The 18,134-nt window shown below is 40.3% G+C and overlaps 1 protein-coding gene across 1 annotated transcript; it reads left to right on the forward strand.

Annotated features, from left to right (window-relative positions):
* Positions 1-347: 347 nt before the first annotated feature.
* Positions 348-17,648, forward strand: LOC110288680 (interferon-inducible GTPase 1-like). The gene is made up of 2 exons (XM_085833684.1): positions 348-505; positions 14,784-17,648. The coding sequence occupies exon 2, from the start codon at positions 14,804-14,806 to the stop codon at positions 16,055-16,057; it is 1,254 nt and encodes a 417-aa protein (XP_085689810.1). The 5' UTR covers positions 348-505; positions 14,784-14,803; the 3' UTR covers positions 16,058-17,648.
* The last annotated feature ends 486 nt before the right edge of the window (positions 17,649-18,134 follow it).

Here is an 18,134-nt window from a genome sequence, read left to right on the forward strand (position 1 = left end):
GTCCCACAGGCTTGCCTGCAGCACAATATTAGGGAAACATTTTCTTAACTGATGTTCCCTCCTCAAATGACTTTAGCTTATGTCAAGTTGACATAAGACAATCTAGCACAGGGGTAAGAAGAAAATGAGTTCTAAGGGGCCATGGAGGATCTTTCTATCTAGGCAGTTAAGTTGTTTGTGGAGCTACTGTCACTTGCTAGAGTGGTGTTAATACAGCTTTGTTTTTAACACAATTTCTACTTACTGGAAACAATCCCATTTAGAGGAATGAAAGCTAGTTTAGTTTCACTTTCCTGTTCTTGGAAAAGCCTGGTATTCTAGATACACCCTCCCCTGTGATTGGCTAGCACACTCTGAAAGGGAGACAAAAGCCAGCTGAGTACAAAAATCCTGCCCAATTTTCTTGCTTCTGCTGAGAATCAGAAGTAGACTCAAGCCAAGAGCACACCCGAGGGCTATTCCTCTCCGGAGCAGTGAGTGCATCCACTGGACACAGGATTTTCAGGTAACTGAGCATCCAGATCTGATTACTAACTATCATCTTCTCTTTCCTAAGGAGCCTGTGGGTAACAAGACATTTAGAGACATGGCCTCAGAGCTGGGATTCTCAGTTGGAAAGCTATTGGGGCTTTGACTGGAGGTAGTGAGGACTTGTTTATAGATGTTCTTTAGACAGACCTAAACTGAATGTCCTAAGTATTATTTAAAATTTACCCAGTTTGCTGAAGGGGTGGTTTTGCTTCTTTGTTCTCCACTCCCTCTAACAACTGAAAATGAACCTTAAAGGATTTGTGTGATGAAATGTCACTACAGAATATATGAAAATTGTTGTGTCTCGATGTTAAGTCCTAGGACTATTTTCTTGCCTCTCTGCACCCAGTTCAACAGATTTACTGTAAACTCCAGTGGAAGCTGAACTGAAGGAAAAGATGCCACACTGTGCAATGTTTCTGCTATAACCTGCTGGGGAGCAATTTTAGGATTTGTTTGTTTGTTTTGTTATAAAAAAATTTCTATTTACTGTATGGAGATGTCATAGGTGGATTTAATACTTTGATCATCTTTACCCATCATTCCCTCTTTTCTCAGTTGTATTCTGTCTGGGACTCTTCCCCTTCCCAATGACTGCCACTCTGTTTTCTTGGCTTTTTTTTTTTAATACTCCACTGATGTTAGGGTTGCTTGCATGTTCTGGATGTAGAGTTTAACTGGATTATGGACAACTTTCAAGTAGCTACATCTCTAAAAAGAAAAAAAAATTGACACTCCCTCCCCCACCAGCCATTATTTGAATATTAATCTACTATCTCCTTGACTAAGGATAAGGCCTCCTGTGCCCCTAGTCTCATGAATGCTAAAATGTCAACGGGCTAGATCTCATGTAAGTCTTGTGCAGCTGTAATGAGTCCAAATTCTAACAACGGGCTAGATCTCATGTAACTCTTGTGCAGCTGTAATGAGTCCAAATTCTAAGTGGCAATAATAAGACATTAAGTCACACCACTCCCAGGTCCCCATCTCCTGGCTCTTCCACAATGTTTCCTGAGCCTGACTAAAGAGAAGGATTGACATAGATGTCCCTCCTCCCTGGTCTATTTAGGAAGGAGCACTCAACTCTCTTATTCTCAGCCCTTTGACCAGTTATAAGATGATGCTTTAAAACCCTACCCACTGCAAAAACAAAGCAAATGGGACACAAAAAAACAGCAACAAAACCCTTGTCTCTGGCACAATCAGAAATATGCAGAAGGTGACTTGACAACAAGTCCATTTACCAAAACAGCAGTGGTAGATGCTTTGGACATTTTTAACTGAGTAATCCTCTTTAATTTCATGGGTTTTAGTATAGAACTGGGGTGCTATGAAGGCATGCATCCTTCTGCAGTAATTGATTTTCATATCACTGTAATTTGTTGTGTTCATACACAGGTCAAAGACATTGAAGATCATTTTTTGCTGATATTTTCCTCTTATTGTAGTAGTAATTCTTTCAGAAATTTGTACAATGCATTTTACTTATTTTATTACATTTATTTATTCATTTTATGTATATTCATGTACTGAGCCTGGATGCTCACATGCCATAGCATGCATATGAAGGTCAAAAGACAAGTTGTGGAAGTCACTTCTCTCTCAGTACTATGTGAATTCTTGGGACTAGAACTCAGATCACCTAGCTTAGTGACAAGTACTCTTACCTGCTGAGCCATCTTGCTTACCTAAGACAAACTTCAGTGTGTAATTAGAACTGGGGATGAGCACTAAAAGAATGGGAAGCTTTTGTGAAAAGATCTCCGGCATCTTTTGCCTTCATGACTTCCTCCCTCTCCTCAGGCTAAATACAGTGTGTTCCGGGTTTTTGGTTGCCCAAGTAGATATCATTGTTTTCATTTTTGTCAGAATCTAGTCAGTTTTTGTGACTGGCCAAATATATTACTGAATAATTATTTTCAGTAACTATTAGGAAAGCTTAAATCTGCCTCTCTCTAAACCCTCCATTAGTTTTATCTAAAGTTGATTGAGTATAACCTGGATACCTGTCCAGAGTGGGGTACAAAAGTCAGAGGGGACTAGATCATGGAGTCTCATGGAGTCATCTTGATAGTTCAGTAGGAATTACCTAGCCAGGAAGCCTGGTGCTGAGCAGCGCCCCCACCTGTGCATGATGTGTAATGTATCTGTGAAACTGCCATTTTTCTGACTATGGGGAGCAAAGCTTTGACTTTGTCACCACTATTGCTTGGCACTTTGTTGTGTTGCTAACAGCAGTGCTAAGGCTGAGGGCCTGTCCTCGTTAGCAGTCACATGTCAGGAGAAAACACAAATAGGTATCATAAGGAAACATAAAGTTCAGATCATTTTTACATGAAAGCTATATATGAATTTAGGTATTAAGATATTAAATCCTAAAACATTAAATAAAAATGTATGCTCTACTAGTCCCATGAAGTTCTGTTGAATCCAATGTTTTTGTAACTCATCACAGCCTTTACATTATGGCTCTGATGAATGCTATCTTAATTAAATTCTACTTTTTTCTCGGTCACTATTGCATATGTCAGAAAGATTTTGCTGAAGTGACCCTGTTATAGCTATCTTGTATGAGGCTATGCCAGTGCCTGGCAGATATAGAAGTGGATGCTCACAGTCATCTATAAGATGGAACAGGGCCCCAAATTGAAAAGCTCCCCCAAGGAGCTGAAGGGATCTGCAACCCTATAGGTGGAACAACAATATGAACTAATATAAACTAACCAGTACCCCCAGAGCTCATATCTCTAGCTGCATATGTAGCACAAGATGGCCTAGTCAGCCATCACTGGGAAGGGAGGCCCCTTGGTATTTCAAACTTTATATGCCCCAGAACAGAGGAAACACCAAGGCCAAGAAGTCAGAGTGGGTGGGTAGGAGAGCAGGGCAGAGGGAGCGTATAGGGAACTTTCTGGATAAAATTTGAAATGTTTATAAAGAAAATATCTAATAAAAAAGAAGTTAATAAATAAATAAATAAAATTCTAATTTTGTAAGTGAAAACAAAAGCATATCAAGATCTTGAGGGAACCTTCTTGATATAAATGAGACTGGATTTTTATATTTGTTCCTGTGTAGTAAACTGTGATCTTGGGAATTTTTAAAACCCTTTGATGATCCATGAGCTTTTTTAGCTTTTACAAAATCTTTATGGCAGATTATACTTTGGGATTTTAGTTTGTTTCACCCCTTAACCTGGATCCATCCTCGTAGAACAGAACCAATTTACAAGCTAAAATTACTTTTTTTTTCAACATTTTCTTTAAAAATGTATCCACCTACTTATGACCCTTTAAGCACTTTTCTCTTATTTATTGAATCCTGTTTTTATTTTTTTTAATATTGTAAAGCATAATGATATAAATAAACAACTAAGGTATTTGTTGCCTCAAAGACCTGGCAAGGTTGAAATGATTGTTTTATCACTGGGTCATAAGTATAATTAGACCAATTTGTCAGAACAGGCCCCATGGAGCTGTTATCAATAATGAAGTTAAGTCCCCTATTGCAACAGTCAGGGCTCTGGAAAGAAGCAGAAAACAGAACACACAGATACCTTAAATCAGAAACCATGCCACTCATATCCTCAGAGGACAAAAGAGAATAGATGTGTGCAGTTAAATTAGAATTCAGATAAGTTTTAACTCGAAACATTTATAAATCTTAAGAAAGAAAAACAAATCTGTGGATGCTGTTCTGGGCAGTTTCCTTTTTTTTTGGGGGGGGGGAGAAAAGGATTTATTTAGCTTGCACTTTTATTTTTTTTTAATTTTTAATATTTTTATTACATATTTTCCTCAGTTACATTTCCAATACTATCCCAAAAGTTCCCCATAGCACCCCCCACTTCCCTACCCACCCATTCCCATTCTTTTGGCCCTGGCATTCCCCTATATTGGGGCATATAAAGTTTGCAAGTCCAATGGGCCTCTCTTTCCAGTGATGACCGACTAGGCCATCTTTCGATACATATGCAGCTAGAGACAAGAACTCCGGGGTTCTGGTTAGTACATCATGTTATTCCAACAATAGGGTTGCAGATCCCTTTAGCTCCTTGGGTACTTTCTCTAGCTTCTCCATTGGGAGCCCTGTGATACATCCAATAGCTGACTGTGAGCATCCACTCCTGTGTTTGCTAGGCCCCGGCATAGTCTCACAAGACACAGCTATATTTAGGTCCTTTCAGCAAAATCTTGCTAGTGTATGCAATGGTGTCAGCATTTAGAAGCTAATTATGGGAAGGATCCCTGGAAACGGCAGTCTCTAAATGGTCCATCCTTTCATCACAGCTACGAACTTTGTCTCTGTAACTCCTTCCCTGGGTGTTTTGTTCCCAATTCTAAAAAGGGGCACAGTGTCCACACTTTGGTCTTCATTCTTCTTGAGTTTCATGCGTTTAGCAAATTGTTATCTTATATCTTGGGTATCCTAAGTTTTGGGCTAATATCCACTTATCAGTGAATACATATTGTGTGAGTTCTTTTGTGATTGTGTTACTTCACTCAAGATGATGCCCTCCAGGTCCATCCATTTGGCTAGGAATTTCATAAATTCATTCTTTTTAATAGCTGAGTAGTACTCCATTGTGTAAATGTACCATAATTTCTGTATCCATTCCTCTGTTGAGGGACATCTGGGTTCTTTCCAGCTTCTGGCTATTATAAATAGGGCTGCTATGAACATAGTGGAGCATGTGTCCTTTTTACCGGTTGGGACATCTTCTGGATATATGCCCAGGAGAGGTATTGCTGGATCCTCCGGTAGTACTATGTCCAATTTTCTGAGGAAACGCCAGACTGATTTCCAGAGTGGTTGTACAAGCTTGAAATCCCACCAAAAATGGAGGAGTGTTCCTCATTCTCCACATCCTCACCAGCATCTGCTGTCACCTGAATTTTTGATCTTAGCCATTCTGACTGGTGTGAGGTGGAATCTCAGGGTTGTTTTGATTTGCATTTCCCTGATGATTAAGGATGTTGAACATTTTTTCAGGTGCTTCTCTGCCATTCGGTATTCCTCAGGTGAGAATTCTTTGTTCAGTTCTGAGCCCCATTTTTTAATGGGGTTATTTGACTTTCTGGAGTCCACCTTCTTGAGTTCTTTATATATATTGGATATTAGTCCCTTATCTGATTTAGGATAGGTGAAGATCCTTTCCCAATCTGTTGGTGGTTTTTCTGTCTTATTGATGGTGTCTTTAGCCTTGCAGAAGCTTTGCAGTTTCATGAGGTCCTACTTGTCAATTCTCGATCTTACAGCACAAGCCATTAGTGTTCTATTCAAGAATTTTTCCCCTGTGCCCATATCTTCAAGGCTTTTCCCAACTTTCTCCTCTATAAGTTTCAGTGTCTCTGGTTGTATGTGAAATTCCTTGATCCACTTAGACTTGACCTTAGTACAAGGAGATAGGATTGGATCGATTTGCATTCTTCTACATGTTAACAACCAGTTGTGCCAGCACCATTTGTGCAAAATGCTGTCTTGCTTCCACTGGATGTTTTTAGCTCCCTTGTCGAAGATTAAGTGACCGTAGGTGTGTGGGTTCATTTCTGGGTCTTCAATTCTATTCCATTGATCTATTTGTCTGTCACTATACCAGTACCATGTAGTTTTTATCACAATTGCTCTGTAGTAAAGCTTTAGGTCCGGCATGGTGATTCCACCAGAGGTTCTTTTATCCTTGAGAAGAGTTTTTGCTATCCTAGGTTTTTTGTTATTCCAGATGAATTTGCAGATTGCACATTCTAATTCGTTGAAGAATTGAGTTGGAATTTTGATGGGGATTGCATTGAATCTGTAGATTGCTTTTGGCAAGATAGCCATTTTTACAATGTTGATCCTGCCAATCCATGAGCATGGGAGATCTTTCCATCTTCTGAGATCTTCTATAATTTCTTTCTTCAGAGACTTGAAGTTTTTATTATACAGATCTTTCACTTCCTTAGTTAGAGTCACGCCAAGATATTTTATATTATTTGTGACTATTGAGAAGGGTGTTGTTTCCCTAATTTCTTTCTCAGCCTGTTTATTCTTTGTGTAGAGAAAGGCCATTGATTTGTTTGAGTTAATTTTATATCCAGCTACTTCACCGAAGCTGTTTATCAGGCTTAGGAGTTCTCTGGTGGAATTTTTAGGGTCACTTATATATACTATCATATCATCTGCAAAAAGTGATATTTTGACTTCATCTTTTCCAATTTGTATCCCTTTGATCTCCTTTTGTTGTCGAATTGCTCTGGCTAGGACTTCAAGTACAATGTTGAATAGGTATGGAGAAAGTGGACAGCCTTGTCTAGTCCCTGATTTTAGAGGGATTGCTTCAAGCTTCTGACCATTTACTTTGATGTTGGCTACTGGTTTGCTGTAGATTGCTTTTATCATGTTTAGGTATGGGCCTTGAATTCCTGATCTTTCCAAGACTTTTATCATGAATGGGTGTTGGATCTTGTCAAATGCTTTTTCCACATCTAAGGAGATGACCATGTGGTTTTTGTCTTTGAGTTTGTTTATATACTGGATTCCGTTGATGGATTTCTGTATATTGAACATCCCTGGGATGAAACCTACTTGGTCAGGATGGATGATTGTTTGATGTGTTCTTGGATTCGGTTAGCAAGAACTTTTTTGAGGATTTTTGCATCAATATTCATAAGGGATATTGGTCTGAAGTTTTCTATCTTTGTTGGGTCTTTTTGTGGTTTAGGTATCAGAGTAACTGTGGCTTCATAGAATGAGTTGGGTAGAGTACCTTCTGTTTCTATTTTGTGGAATAGTTTGTGAAGAACGGGGATTAGATCTTCTTTGAAGGTCTGATAGAACTCTGCACTAAACCCATCTGGTCCTGGGCTTTTTTTAGTTGGGAGACTATTAATGACTGCTTCTATTTCTTTGGGGGATATAGGGCTGTTTAGATCATTAACCTGATCTTGATTCAACTTTGGTACCTGGTATCTGTCTAGGAACTTCTCCATTTCATCCAGGTTCTCCAGTTTTATTGAGTATAGCCTTTGGTAGAAGGATCTGATGGTGTTTTGGATGTCTTCAGGATCTGTTGTTATGTCTCCTTTTTCATTTCTGATTTTGTTAATTAGGATGCTTTCCCTGTGCCCTCTAGTGGGTCTGGCTAAGGGTTTATCTATCTTGTTGATTTTCTCAAAGAACCAGCTCCTTGATTGGTTGATTCTTTGAATAGTTCTTCTTGTTTCCACTTGGTTGATTTTGCCCCTGAGTTTGATTATTTCCTGCTGTCTACTCCTCTTGGGTGAATTTGCTTCCTTTTGTTCTAGTGCTTTTAGGTATGTTGTCAAGCTGCTAATGTGTGCTCTCTCTAGTTTCCTTTTGGAGGCACTCAGAGCTATGAGTTTTCCTCATAGAAATGCTTTCATTGCGTTCCATAAGTTTGGGTATGTTGTGGCTTCATTTTCATTGAACTCTAAAAAGTCCTTAATTTCTTTCTTTATTCCTTCCTTGACCAAGGTATCATTGAGAAGAGTGTTGTTCAGTTTCCACGTGAAGGTTGGCTCTCTATTATTTATTTTGTTATTGAAGATCAGCCTTAGTCCATGGTGATCTGATAGGATGCATGGGACAATTTCAATATTTTTGTATCTGTTGAGGCCTGTTTTGTGACCAATTATGTGGTCAATTTTGGAGAAGGTACCATGAGGTGCTGAAAAGAAGGTATATCCTTTTGTTTTAGGATAGAATGTTCTGTAGATATCTGCCAGATCCATTTGATTCATAATTTCTGTTAGTTTCACTGTGTCCCTGTTTAGTTTCTGTTTCCATGATCTGTCCATTGGTGAAAGTGGTGTGTTGAAGTCTCCCACTATTATTGTATGAGGTGCAATGTGTGCTTTGAGATTTACCAAAGTTTCTTTAATGAATGTGACTGCCTTTGTATTTGGAGCATAGATATTCAGGATTGATAGTTCCTCTTGGAGGATTTTACCTTTGATGAGTATGAAGTGTCCCTCCCTGTCTTTTTTAATGACTTTGGGTTGGAAGTCAATCTCATCAGATATTGGAATGGCTACTCCCGCTTGTTTCTTCATACCATTTGCTTGGAAAATTGTTTTCCAGCCTTTCATTCTGAGGTAGTATCTATTTTTTCTCTGAGATGAGTTTCCTGTAAGCAGCAAAATGTTGGGTCTTGTTTGTGTAGCCAGTTTGTTAGTCTATGTCTTTTTATCCGGGAGTTGAGTCCATTGATATTAAGAGATATTAAGGAAAAGTAATTGTTGTTTCCTGTTATTTTTGTTGTTAAAGTTGGCATTCTGTTCTTGTGGCTGTCTTCTTTTAGGTTTGTTGAGGGATTACCTTCTTGTTGTTTCTATGGCGTGGTTCCTGTCCTTGTATTGTTTTTTTTCTGTTATTATCCTTTGAAGGGCTGGATTCGTGGAGAGATAATGTGTGAATTTGGTTTTGTCGTGGAATACTTTGGTTTCTCCATCTATGTTAATTGAGAGTTTGGCTGGGTATAGTAGCCTGGGCTGGAGTTTGTGTTCTTTTAGTGTCTGTATAACATCCGTCCAGGATCTTCTGGCTTTCATAGTCTCTGGTGAGAAATCTGGTGTAATTCTGATAGGCTTGCCTTTATATGTTACTTGGCCTTTTTCTCTTACTGCTTTTAGTATTCTATCTTTATTTAGAGCATTTGTTGTTCTGATTATTATGTGTCGGGAAGTATTTCTTTTTTGGTCCAGTCTATTTGGAGTTCTGTAGGCTTCTTGTATGTTCATGGGCATCTCTTTCTTTAGATTTGGGAAGTTTTCTTCTATAATTTTGTTGAAGATGTTTGCTGGTCCTTTGAGTTGAAAATCTTCATTCTCATCCACTCCTATTATCCGTAGGTTTGGTTTTTTCACTGTGTCCTGTATTTCTTGGATGTTTTGAGTTAGGATCTTTTTGCATTTTACATTTTCCTTGATTGTTGTGCCGATGTTCTCTATGGAATCTTCTGCACCTGAGATTCTCTCTTCCATCTCTTGTATTCTGTTGCTGATGCTGGTATCTATGGTTCCAGATTTCTTTCCTAGGGTTTCTATCTCCAGTGTTGCCTCATTTTGGGTTTTCTTTATTGTGTCTACTTCCCTTTTTAGGTCTAGTATGGTTTTGTTCATTTCCATCATCTGTTTGGATGTGTTTTCCTGTTTTTCATTAAGGACTTCTACCTGTTTGATTATGTTATCCTGTTTTTCTTTAAGGATTTGTAACTCTTTAGCAGTGTTCTCCTGCAATTCTTTAAGGGGTTTTTGTGCTTCCTCTTTAATGTCTTCTACCTGTTTACCAGTGTTCCTTTGTATTTCTTTAAGTGTGTTTTTAAAGTCCTTCTTGAAGTCCTCTACCATCATCATGAGATATGCTTTTAGATCCGTGTCTAGCTTTTCCGGTGTGTTGGGGTGCCCTGGACTGGGCGAAGTGGGAGTGCTGGGTTCTGATGATGGTGAGTGGTCTTGGTTTCTGTTAGTAAGATTATTACGTTTACCTTTCGCCATCTGGTAATCTCTGGGGTTAGTTGTTGTCGTTGTCACTGTTTAAAGATTGGAGCAAAAGCTGTGTTCCACTCACCAGCAGTCTCAAAATCCTGTGGCGGGGGTCGTTGGTAGCTGGCAGGTGTCAGCCGACCCTGCGCTCTAGCTACCCCAGTGCTGGTCCGGCGGGAAGAGGCCTGTGGTCCTACTCAGGCCGGTTTTCTGCTTCCCTAACTAATGCAGTCTCAGGTCCTGCGCGCAATTGGATTGGAGCAGAAGCTGTGTTCCACTCACCAGAAGTCTTAAGATCCTGTGGTGGGTGTTGTGGGTAGCTGGCGAGTGTCAGCCTACCCTGCGCCCTAGCTACCCCAGTGCTTTTCTGACCGGAGAGGCTTGTGGCCTTACTCAGGCCGGATTTCTGCCTCCCCAACCAAAGCAGTCTCAGGTCCCGCGTGATTGGACTGGAGCAGAAGCTGTGTTCCACTCACCAGCAGTCTCAAAATCCTGTGGCGGGGGTCGTGGGTAGCTGGCGGGTGTAAGCCAACCCTGTGCTCTAGCTACCCCAGTGCTGGTCCGGCCGGAAGAGGCCTGTGGTCCTACTCAGGCCGGTTTTCTGCTTCCCTAACTAATGCAGTCTCAGGTCTCGCACGCAATTGGATTGGGGCAGAAGCTGTATTACACTCACCAGAAGTCTTAAGATTCTGTGGCGGGTGTTGTGGGTAGCTGGCAAGTGTCAGCCGACCCTGCGCCCTAGCTACCCCGGTGCTTTTCTGACCGGAGAGGCTTGTGGCCCTACTCAGTCCGGATTTCTGCCTCCCCAACCAAAGCAGTCTCCGGTCCCGCATGATTGGACTGGAGCAGAAGCTGTGTTCCACTCACCAGCAGTCTCAAAATCCTGTGGCGGGGGTCGTGGGTAGCTGGCGGGTGTCAGCCGACCCTGCGCTCTAGCTACCCTGGTGCTGGTCCGGCCGGAAGAGCTAGCTTGCACCTCTGGGCAGTTTCTGTGCCCAGTCTTATTGCTTATGCTATTGTCCTGTGGCAGGGCAGGCTCAGAGATGAGCCTCCATTGTCTCTGGGTAGGAATATCTTATAGGGAATTAATCTTAACAGTTCTTGCTTCAATCTGTCTCAGGGAAACAACATTTAAGAGCAATTGTCCAGCAGCACAGGAAGAATACACATTAGCAATTCTGAAGGCAGCCTCACCTTTTACCAACAAATCTAAGTTATTTCTCAAAGATGTGTTTGTTATGTGAACTAAAACGTATTTTGGACTACTCTACCGGTTATAATTTAGCTTAATGCACACTGTAGTATGTGCTCCCACTCAAGACAATTTGGGTCCCATAAGTATTATATGAGCATAAGCGTACATGCAGACATGACACAATGTACACACGCATGAAAATATACATCAAACACATTTTAAGAAAACCATAAGAATAATATTATTAAATTTACCATGTCAGGATTTTTAAGGCTTCTACTCCGATGATTTTTTTTTCCATATTTCTAAGTAAGCTTCCATCTGAAATCTGTTCTTTAAAAGTTTTAACTTTCAGTTGAAAAACATTAGTAAACATATATGCTGGTATGTAGCCCTTACATTAAATGAGATAACTAAACAGGAAATGGTATGACACTGAAGTATTGGGATGGGGGGAGGGCAAGACTAGTCAACATGCAAACTCTTTAGTTGAAATTTGACTTTAGTGTTTATAGGACTGAGTTGAAAATCACATTTCTGGACAATCTGGAACATGAAAAGGAAACCATCCAATCAATAAAACAAAACAAAGTACATACACACACACACACACAAACACACACACACACACTGAATACTTGATCCTTTATACAAATCTATTGGATGAGAAATTGCAACTCCTTATCATCAGGAAAGATGCCAGGTCTGGGGTTCAAGAAGCATACTGGGGTAGATAAGAAGTGCTGTAGATAGAAAAGGAAGACAATGGCACAGGAAAGGCTCTGAGATCAAGCCCACGTGGCAGAGTCCCAGAGAAAGAGGGGATGTTCTCTGTCATGTTACTGATGAGGAGCCTGTAGTGTGTGCTCCCACTCAAGCAGTCTATGAGTGTGTGGAGATCAAGAATCTAGAGGTAAAGGTGATTTAATCATGGAGACCTATCATTCCTGAAATTATCTAAATGTGGTTGTTTTACAAAATGATGTGGCCCTGGCTAACACTTTAGATTGCTAGAAGTTAGATGCAGAATTGCTTCCAATCCCCTCAGACCTCCTTTGAGACTTTCAGAGTCAAGTTTCCCTGACTAGCCTCCCATTCCAGATGAAGGGGACTCTGTTAGTCTACATGGAGACTGTATGGACAAAAATGTCAGTTCTCCAGACACAAGGCTCAAGATGCAATCTCAAACCTATGTGTGACACTCTGCATGCTTCCCTGATCCATCTGGTCTTTCTCCCTTTATCACAGAACTGTTAGCGGGCTCAAGCTCTGGCAACATTCTTAAGACTGGACCAACTTCTGAAGTTTTTAGAGAGGCAGGAAGCATTCCCAGGACAACCTAGCTGAGGGCAACTGAAATCCAGGTCATTGAGCTGCTTCCCTTTCCTGTTTTATTCCTGAAAGTGGAGACGGGTCTTTCCTGAAATAGGCAATTAAAAGCTTTCATCTGGGTACTACCAATGTGTGGCCTGATCCACTGAGTGCACCTCTTAGTGCAAAGCCAAATTAAACAAGCCAAATAGGACAAAGTGGACAAATACTTAGTACCTGAATCAGGCAAAGCTGGTACAGGAGTCATTTCCCAAGTAAAGCTCTAACTCACTCCCCAACAAAGAAAGCATGAGAATTTTATTTAGGGGGTCCATACATCTTCATATAGAGGTGTGTGAACTTTCAAAGATAAGCATTTTAGGATTACATTGCCTGAGCATGCTAACTTTAAAATGATGAACAGAACTACCTCTCAGAATCCTCAGATGTCACCATAACATTTTAGCTGACAATAAAGGAAAGGATGGCTTGAGGGAGCTGAGTGAAAGCATCTGTCCATTAAAGTGCCTGCCTTGTTTAGTCAGGAACAGATTGACACTTGCTTTTGCCCTTTCCTAACATCCATACATGGAGGCTGACGTCACAACACTGCACAGTATTCAGGAGGCACAAGCATTTTACAGGAATGCCAACTGCTTTACTGACTTTCCATCTCATGTTAGCTTCCTGTGTCCAATTTTTTTGGGTGTCATTTTTGTTTCTCAAAACAGGATTTCTCTGCTTCTGCTGCTCTGGCTGTCCTGGAACTCACTCTGTAGACCAGGCTGGCCTCAAACTCACAGAGGTCTGCCAACTTCTGCCTGTGAAGGTTTGGGATTAAAGGCAGGCTATCACTGCCAGCTTCTGTTCAGATTTTGTATGAACCCAATAACAGAGTCTACTGGCTTCTAAGAGTAGAGACTTTAAACTTTGCTCATAGCATCTACCTCCTGGTTTTCATGACTCCGGGGGCTATGGAATTCTACCTAAATAAGTACCTGGAGCTCTGACTGCTGTAGAACTTAGTTATGCATGTCCTTCTATATCTGTTGTCCCCATAGTAGCTGATCCAATACCAACCAGTCCTCCTTTCCCCACTGGAATATTCATAAACTCAAACCTCTGGATATAGACCAAGTGTCAATACAGATTGTCTCATCCAAGTTCCAGGAGTTAGTATTATCTAAATCCATTCAGCCTCTTTCTCCCGACTTCTGCATATATTGCCTGTGTTCATTTGTAATTCTGCAGGTACCCTGCTTGTGCTGTCTCTGAACAAAGAATCCGCCAGCATGGGTTATGTCCCTTACAGTACTTTACCTGTATTGGCTGTTGTTATTCAGGGAAGCTAAGTATCTTTAAAGGAAACCAAACATATCCTTGTGACTTTGGTGACTGGACAGGCAGACATTAAACCCCATATAAATATGCATTACATTTTCCAAAGTCTGGTCCCATTCCTCCTTAGAAAGAGGCTTGGCCATTGGCCTTCAACCCAACTCTACTGGGAAATTTTTGTATATTACAGGTCAGGCTGGATCCATTAATAAATGTCAAATGAAGAGACTTCAGTAAAACAGCAAATTCAGAATGTTGAATAGCCTGAGCAGATAAATAAGGAACTGTGTGTGACAACCAGAAGCCAGAAAGTATAAGGGGCTGTTACCAGGTCTAAGCAGAAGGAATAAGAAGGGTAAGGAAGCATCTTCCTTTAAAATACCATAAGAACTGAGCAGTTACAAAGGCCAAATAGCTTAGATTATAAAGAATGATGGACACAGTTACAGACATGCAGCCCAAGTAGGGCAATGGGGAGCCCATGACCAGATACAGGTGAATTACACTGGAAGCTGGAAGGGGAGGGACCTCTGCTGGTATGGTCTACATTTAACAGAGGCACAGAGGAGCCTGAAAGGTAAAATGAACTTGTGAAGAGACAGTGGAGAATAAACCATTAAAGTCTCATGTGATGGTCTCAGCTAACTACAAAATGAATGACCCTACTCTGTCACTCATAGGTGAAACCTAGAGTAGCCAACCTCATAGAAGTGAAAAGGAGGGTGGTAGTCTGCCAGGCTGTGGGAAGAGTGAAATTGGATAATGTTAGTCAAAGACCCAATTGTGTAAAATGAACACCAGGGAGATTGAATACATAATTACAACCATTAAGAATGGTGTATGTAGCAATGTGCTAGAAATTTGCTAAAACATAAATCTGAAATTCCATGCACACCCTCTTTGTTCTCCCTTCTTTCTTCCAGAGCCTTTATTGCTTGAAGTCATGGGTCAGCTGTTCTCTTTAACTGAGAATATGTACCAATTTCTGGTCTCCATTTTTGCTGAATTTTTTAAGATATTTAAGAGAGAAGACATAATCATTCCTCAAGAAGTCACCACTTTGATTGAATTAAACATGAAAAAAGGGAACTATCAGGGGGTAAACTCTGCAATCTGTGATGCATTAAAAGAAATCGATAGTTCCCTGGTCAATGTGGCTGTCACTGGGGAGACTGGATCAGGGAAGTCCAGTTTTATCAACACCCTGAGAGGCATTGGGCATGAAGAGGAAGGTGCAGCTAAAGCTGGGGTGGTGGAAGAAACCATGGAGAGACATCCATACAAACACCCCAATATGCCCAATGTGGTTTTTTGGGACCTGCCTGGGATTGGAACCACAAAGTTCCCACCGAACACTTACCAGGAGAAAATGAAGTTCTATGAGTATGATTTCTTCATTATTATTTCGGCCACACGCTTCAAGAAAAATGATATAGACCTCGCCAAAGCAATTAGCATGATGAAGAAGGAATTCTACTTTGTGAGAACAAAGGTAGACGCTGACTTAAGAAACGAAGAGGATTTCAAACCTCAAACCTTTGACAGAGAAAATGTCCTGCGGAACATCCGCCTTAACTGTGTGAACACCTTTAGGGAGAATGGCATGGATGAGCCACCGATCTTCCTGGTCTCTAACAAAAATGTTTGTCACTATGACTTCCCTGTTCTAATGGACAAGCTGATAAGTGACCTCCCTGTCTACAAGAGACACAATTTTATGCTCTCCTTACCCAATATCACAGATTCAGTCATTGAAAAGAAGCAGCAATCTCTGAAGCAGAGGATTTGGCTGGAAGGCTTTGCTGCTGACGTAATGAATATCATCCCTTCTCTGACCTTTCTCTGGGACAGTGATTTGGAGACTCTGAAGAAAAGCATGAAGTTCTACCGCACTGTGTTTGGAATGGATGAAGCATCTTTGCAGAAATTAGCTAGGAACTGGAAAATAGAGGTGGATCAGGTGGAGGCCATGATAAAATCTCCTGCCGTGTTCAAACCTACAGATGAAAAAACAATACAAGAAAGGCTTTCAAGATATATTCAGGAGTCCCGTTTGGCTAACCATTACTTAGTTACTAAAAATCATCATCGTAAAGAAATATATTACCTGAAATATTATTTCCTTGACATGGTGACTGAGGATGCTAAAACTCTTCTTAAACAGATATGTTTAAGAAATAAGTTGCTTTCTAATTAAGCTGAAGTTCTGTAACTGTCAAAAAATTAGGATCAATGACAGAAAAACAAGATACTGATTCTGTAAAACATTATACTGGGTTTATCCAGGTTATTCAGGCTTTATTCACATTTAGTGATTATGTATCGACATTAGCTAGAGCAAGGGGATCAGATATGTATAAATAACCTGATAGCTAACAACTATCCCCTCACTTTGAGTAAAATCTCAGATCAAGTAATTTTACTTATATTTAAATTTGTTCAATATAAATCAACATCCATGTGCAGGGTTAGTATTGAGGTGTTTAGTGTTGTCAACTCGGCAGACTCTAGAGACTCATGAAAGAAGAGCCTGGGGTTTGCATTTGGGAAATTAGTTTGCTTATGTTAATTGAGGTAGGAAACCCTTTCCACTGTGGGTGGCACCTTTCCCTAGCTGGCAATCATCAACTGTGTATATGGAGAGAGGTGCTAAGTAGCAGCATATTTACAATCTTTCATAACTCTCCAGTGGTTTTTGTTGCTGTTTTTTGTTGTAGTTATTGTTTTTAAACTGTAGATGGAATGACACTAGCTGCCTCAAGATTCTGGACAATGACCTATATAACTTTAAACTTGATACTGTAGACTTTCTTGATAGAGTTTTAAAGGAGAAACCATACCTGGGGTAGAGCAATGGCTCAGTAGATACAGTAGACCTTGCAAGTCTGAAGACTTGAGTTCAGATACCCAGAACCCACATAAAGCCAGCTAAGCATCTGTGATCCATGCACTTCTATGGTGAGATGGGAGGCAGAATGAGAAACATTTTGGAAGATCGTGGGGCCAGCTATCCTGCCACATACAGCAGTAAATAAGAGGACCTAACTCAAGCAAGTTGAAGGTAAAAGCCAACACGAAAGCTCATCCTTTGATCTCTGCATACATGCAATGTCATGTTCATGCCTGATATCACACATGGAAATGCACACAAAAAAGTTTTGTCATTTTAAAAAAAAAAGAAGGGAGGTTTGGGGCAATAGCTCATTGGTATAATACCTGCCTCACGCTCATGAGGCCTCAAATACATTCCCTAAAACTCCAGAAAAAGGCAAAAAGGGGATGAGCATTTACAGGGATGTCTTTGAGGTTAAGAGAGATGGCTCATTGGTAAAGAATACTGGCTACTCTTGCAAAGGACCAGGATATAACTGCCAGAACCCACAGAGTAGCTCACAGTTACCTGCAAATTCTGGTTCAGGGGATCAGATCTCATCTCCTCACCTCCACAGGGACCAGGAACACATTTATGTGGTACACAGACATACATGTAAGGCAAACATTCATACAAAGTAAATTAAGAAACATTTTAAATATGTAATTAAATTAAAAAGGGAAAGATAAATCACAGTAGCCTCAATAAGGACTAAGAATTTCACAAAAATCCTATCATCTAGTCAGAATCCTTGAGAAAATACTAAAGAAGCTATCTAATTCTATGCCAGAATTAGGGGACATGATGAAATTTCTCTGCTTTATAATGATTGGTATTTTGAATGCTGTGACATTAAAGGGCTGCTCTATTCCACATGAATAATAAAAGTCATTTAATAAATTCTTTCTGAAAAAAAGACATGTGTTGCTCCTTAACATCCCAAGAACCCATCATACCTTCCTTAGTATTACTGTAAGGTGCTGATTGTCTCATTACCCATACCCTAGTCTACATCTTATCTTCTTTGCAATGAAGTAAAATAAAAAGCACAGAACGGGAAACACAGAAGAAAGGGAAAATGTTTTTCAAAAATAGGTTGAATAGCTATAAACCTATGGAATAGGTTGAAGAATAGAATTTCTTCTTACACTTCTAATGACTAATGATTGAAATCCAGGTAAGAATGTGGTTAAATCCTCAGTGAAAGCATCATTCCTGGTGATGTCTTCACTTGGTCTTCCACAGGGTGTGTGCAGAGGATGCTTTCCTGTCTATTCTTCCTATGATCTCATCATTTGGGCTCCATTTGCATGACATAGTTCAACCACAGATACCTAACACAAAGATTTTCCACCAAACAGGATCCTACTGAAGGTTTGGACTATTTATATAAGATTAACAT

This window comes from Mus caroli, unplaced genomic scaffold (genome assembly GCF_978045245.1).
Source record: "Mus caroli unplaced genomic scaffold, Mus_caroli_1 scaffold_19, whole genome shotgun sequence".
Taxonomy (NCBI): domain Eukaryota; kingdom Metazoa; phylum Chordata; class Mammalia; order Rodentia; family Muridae; genus Mus; species Mus caroli.

Coding starts and splice junctions, on each gene's coding strand:
- LOC110288680 (XM_085833684.1), top strand. CDS start 14,804: ATGGGTCAGCTGTTCTCTTTAACTGAGAATATGTACCAATTTCTGGTC.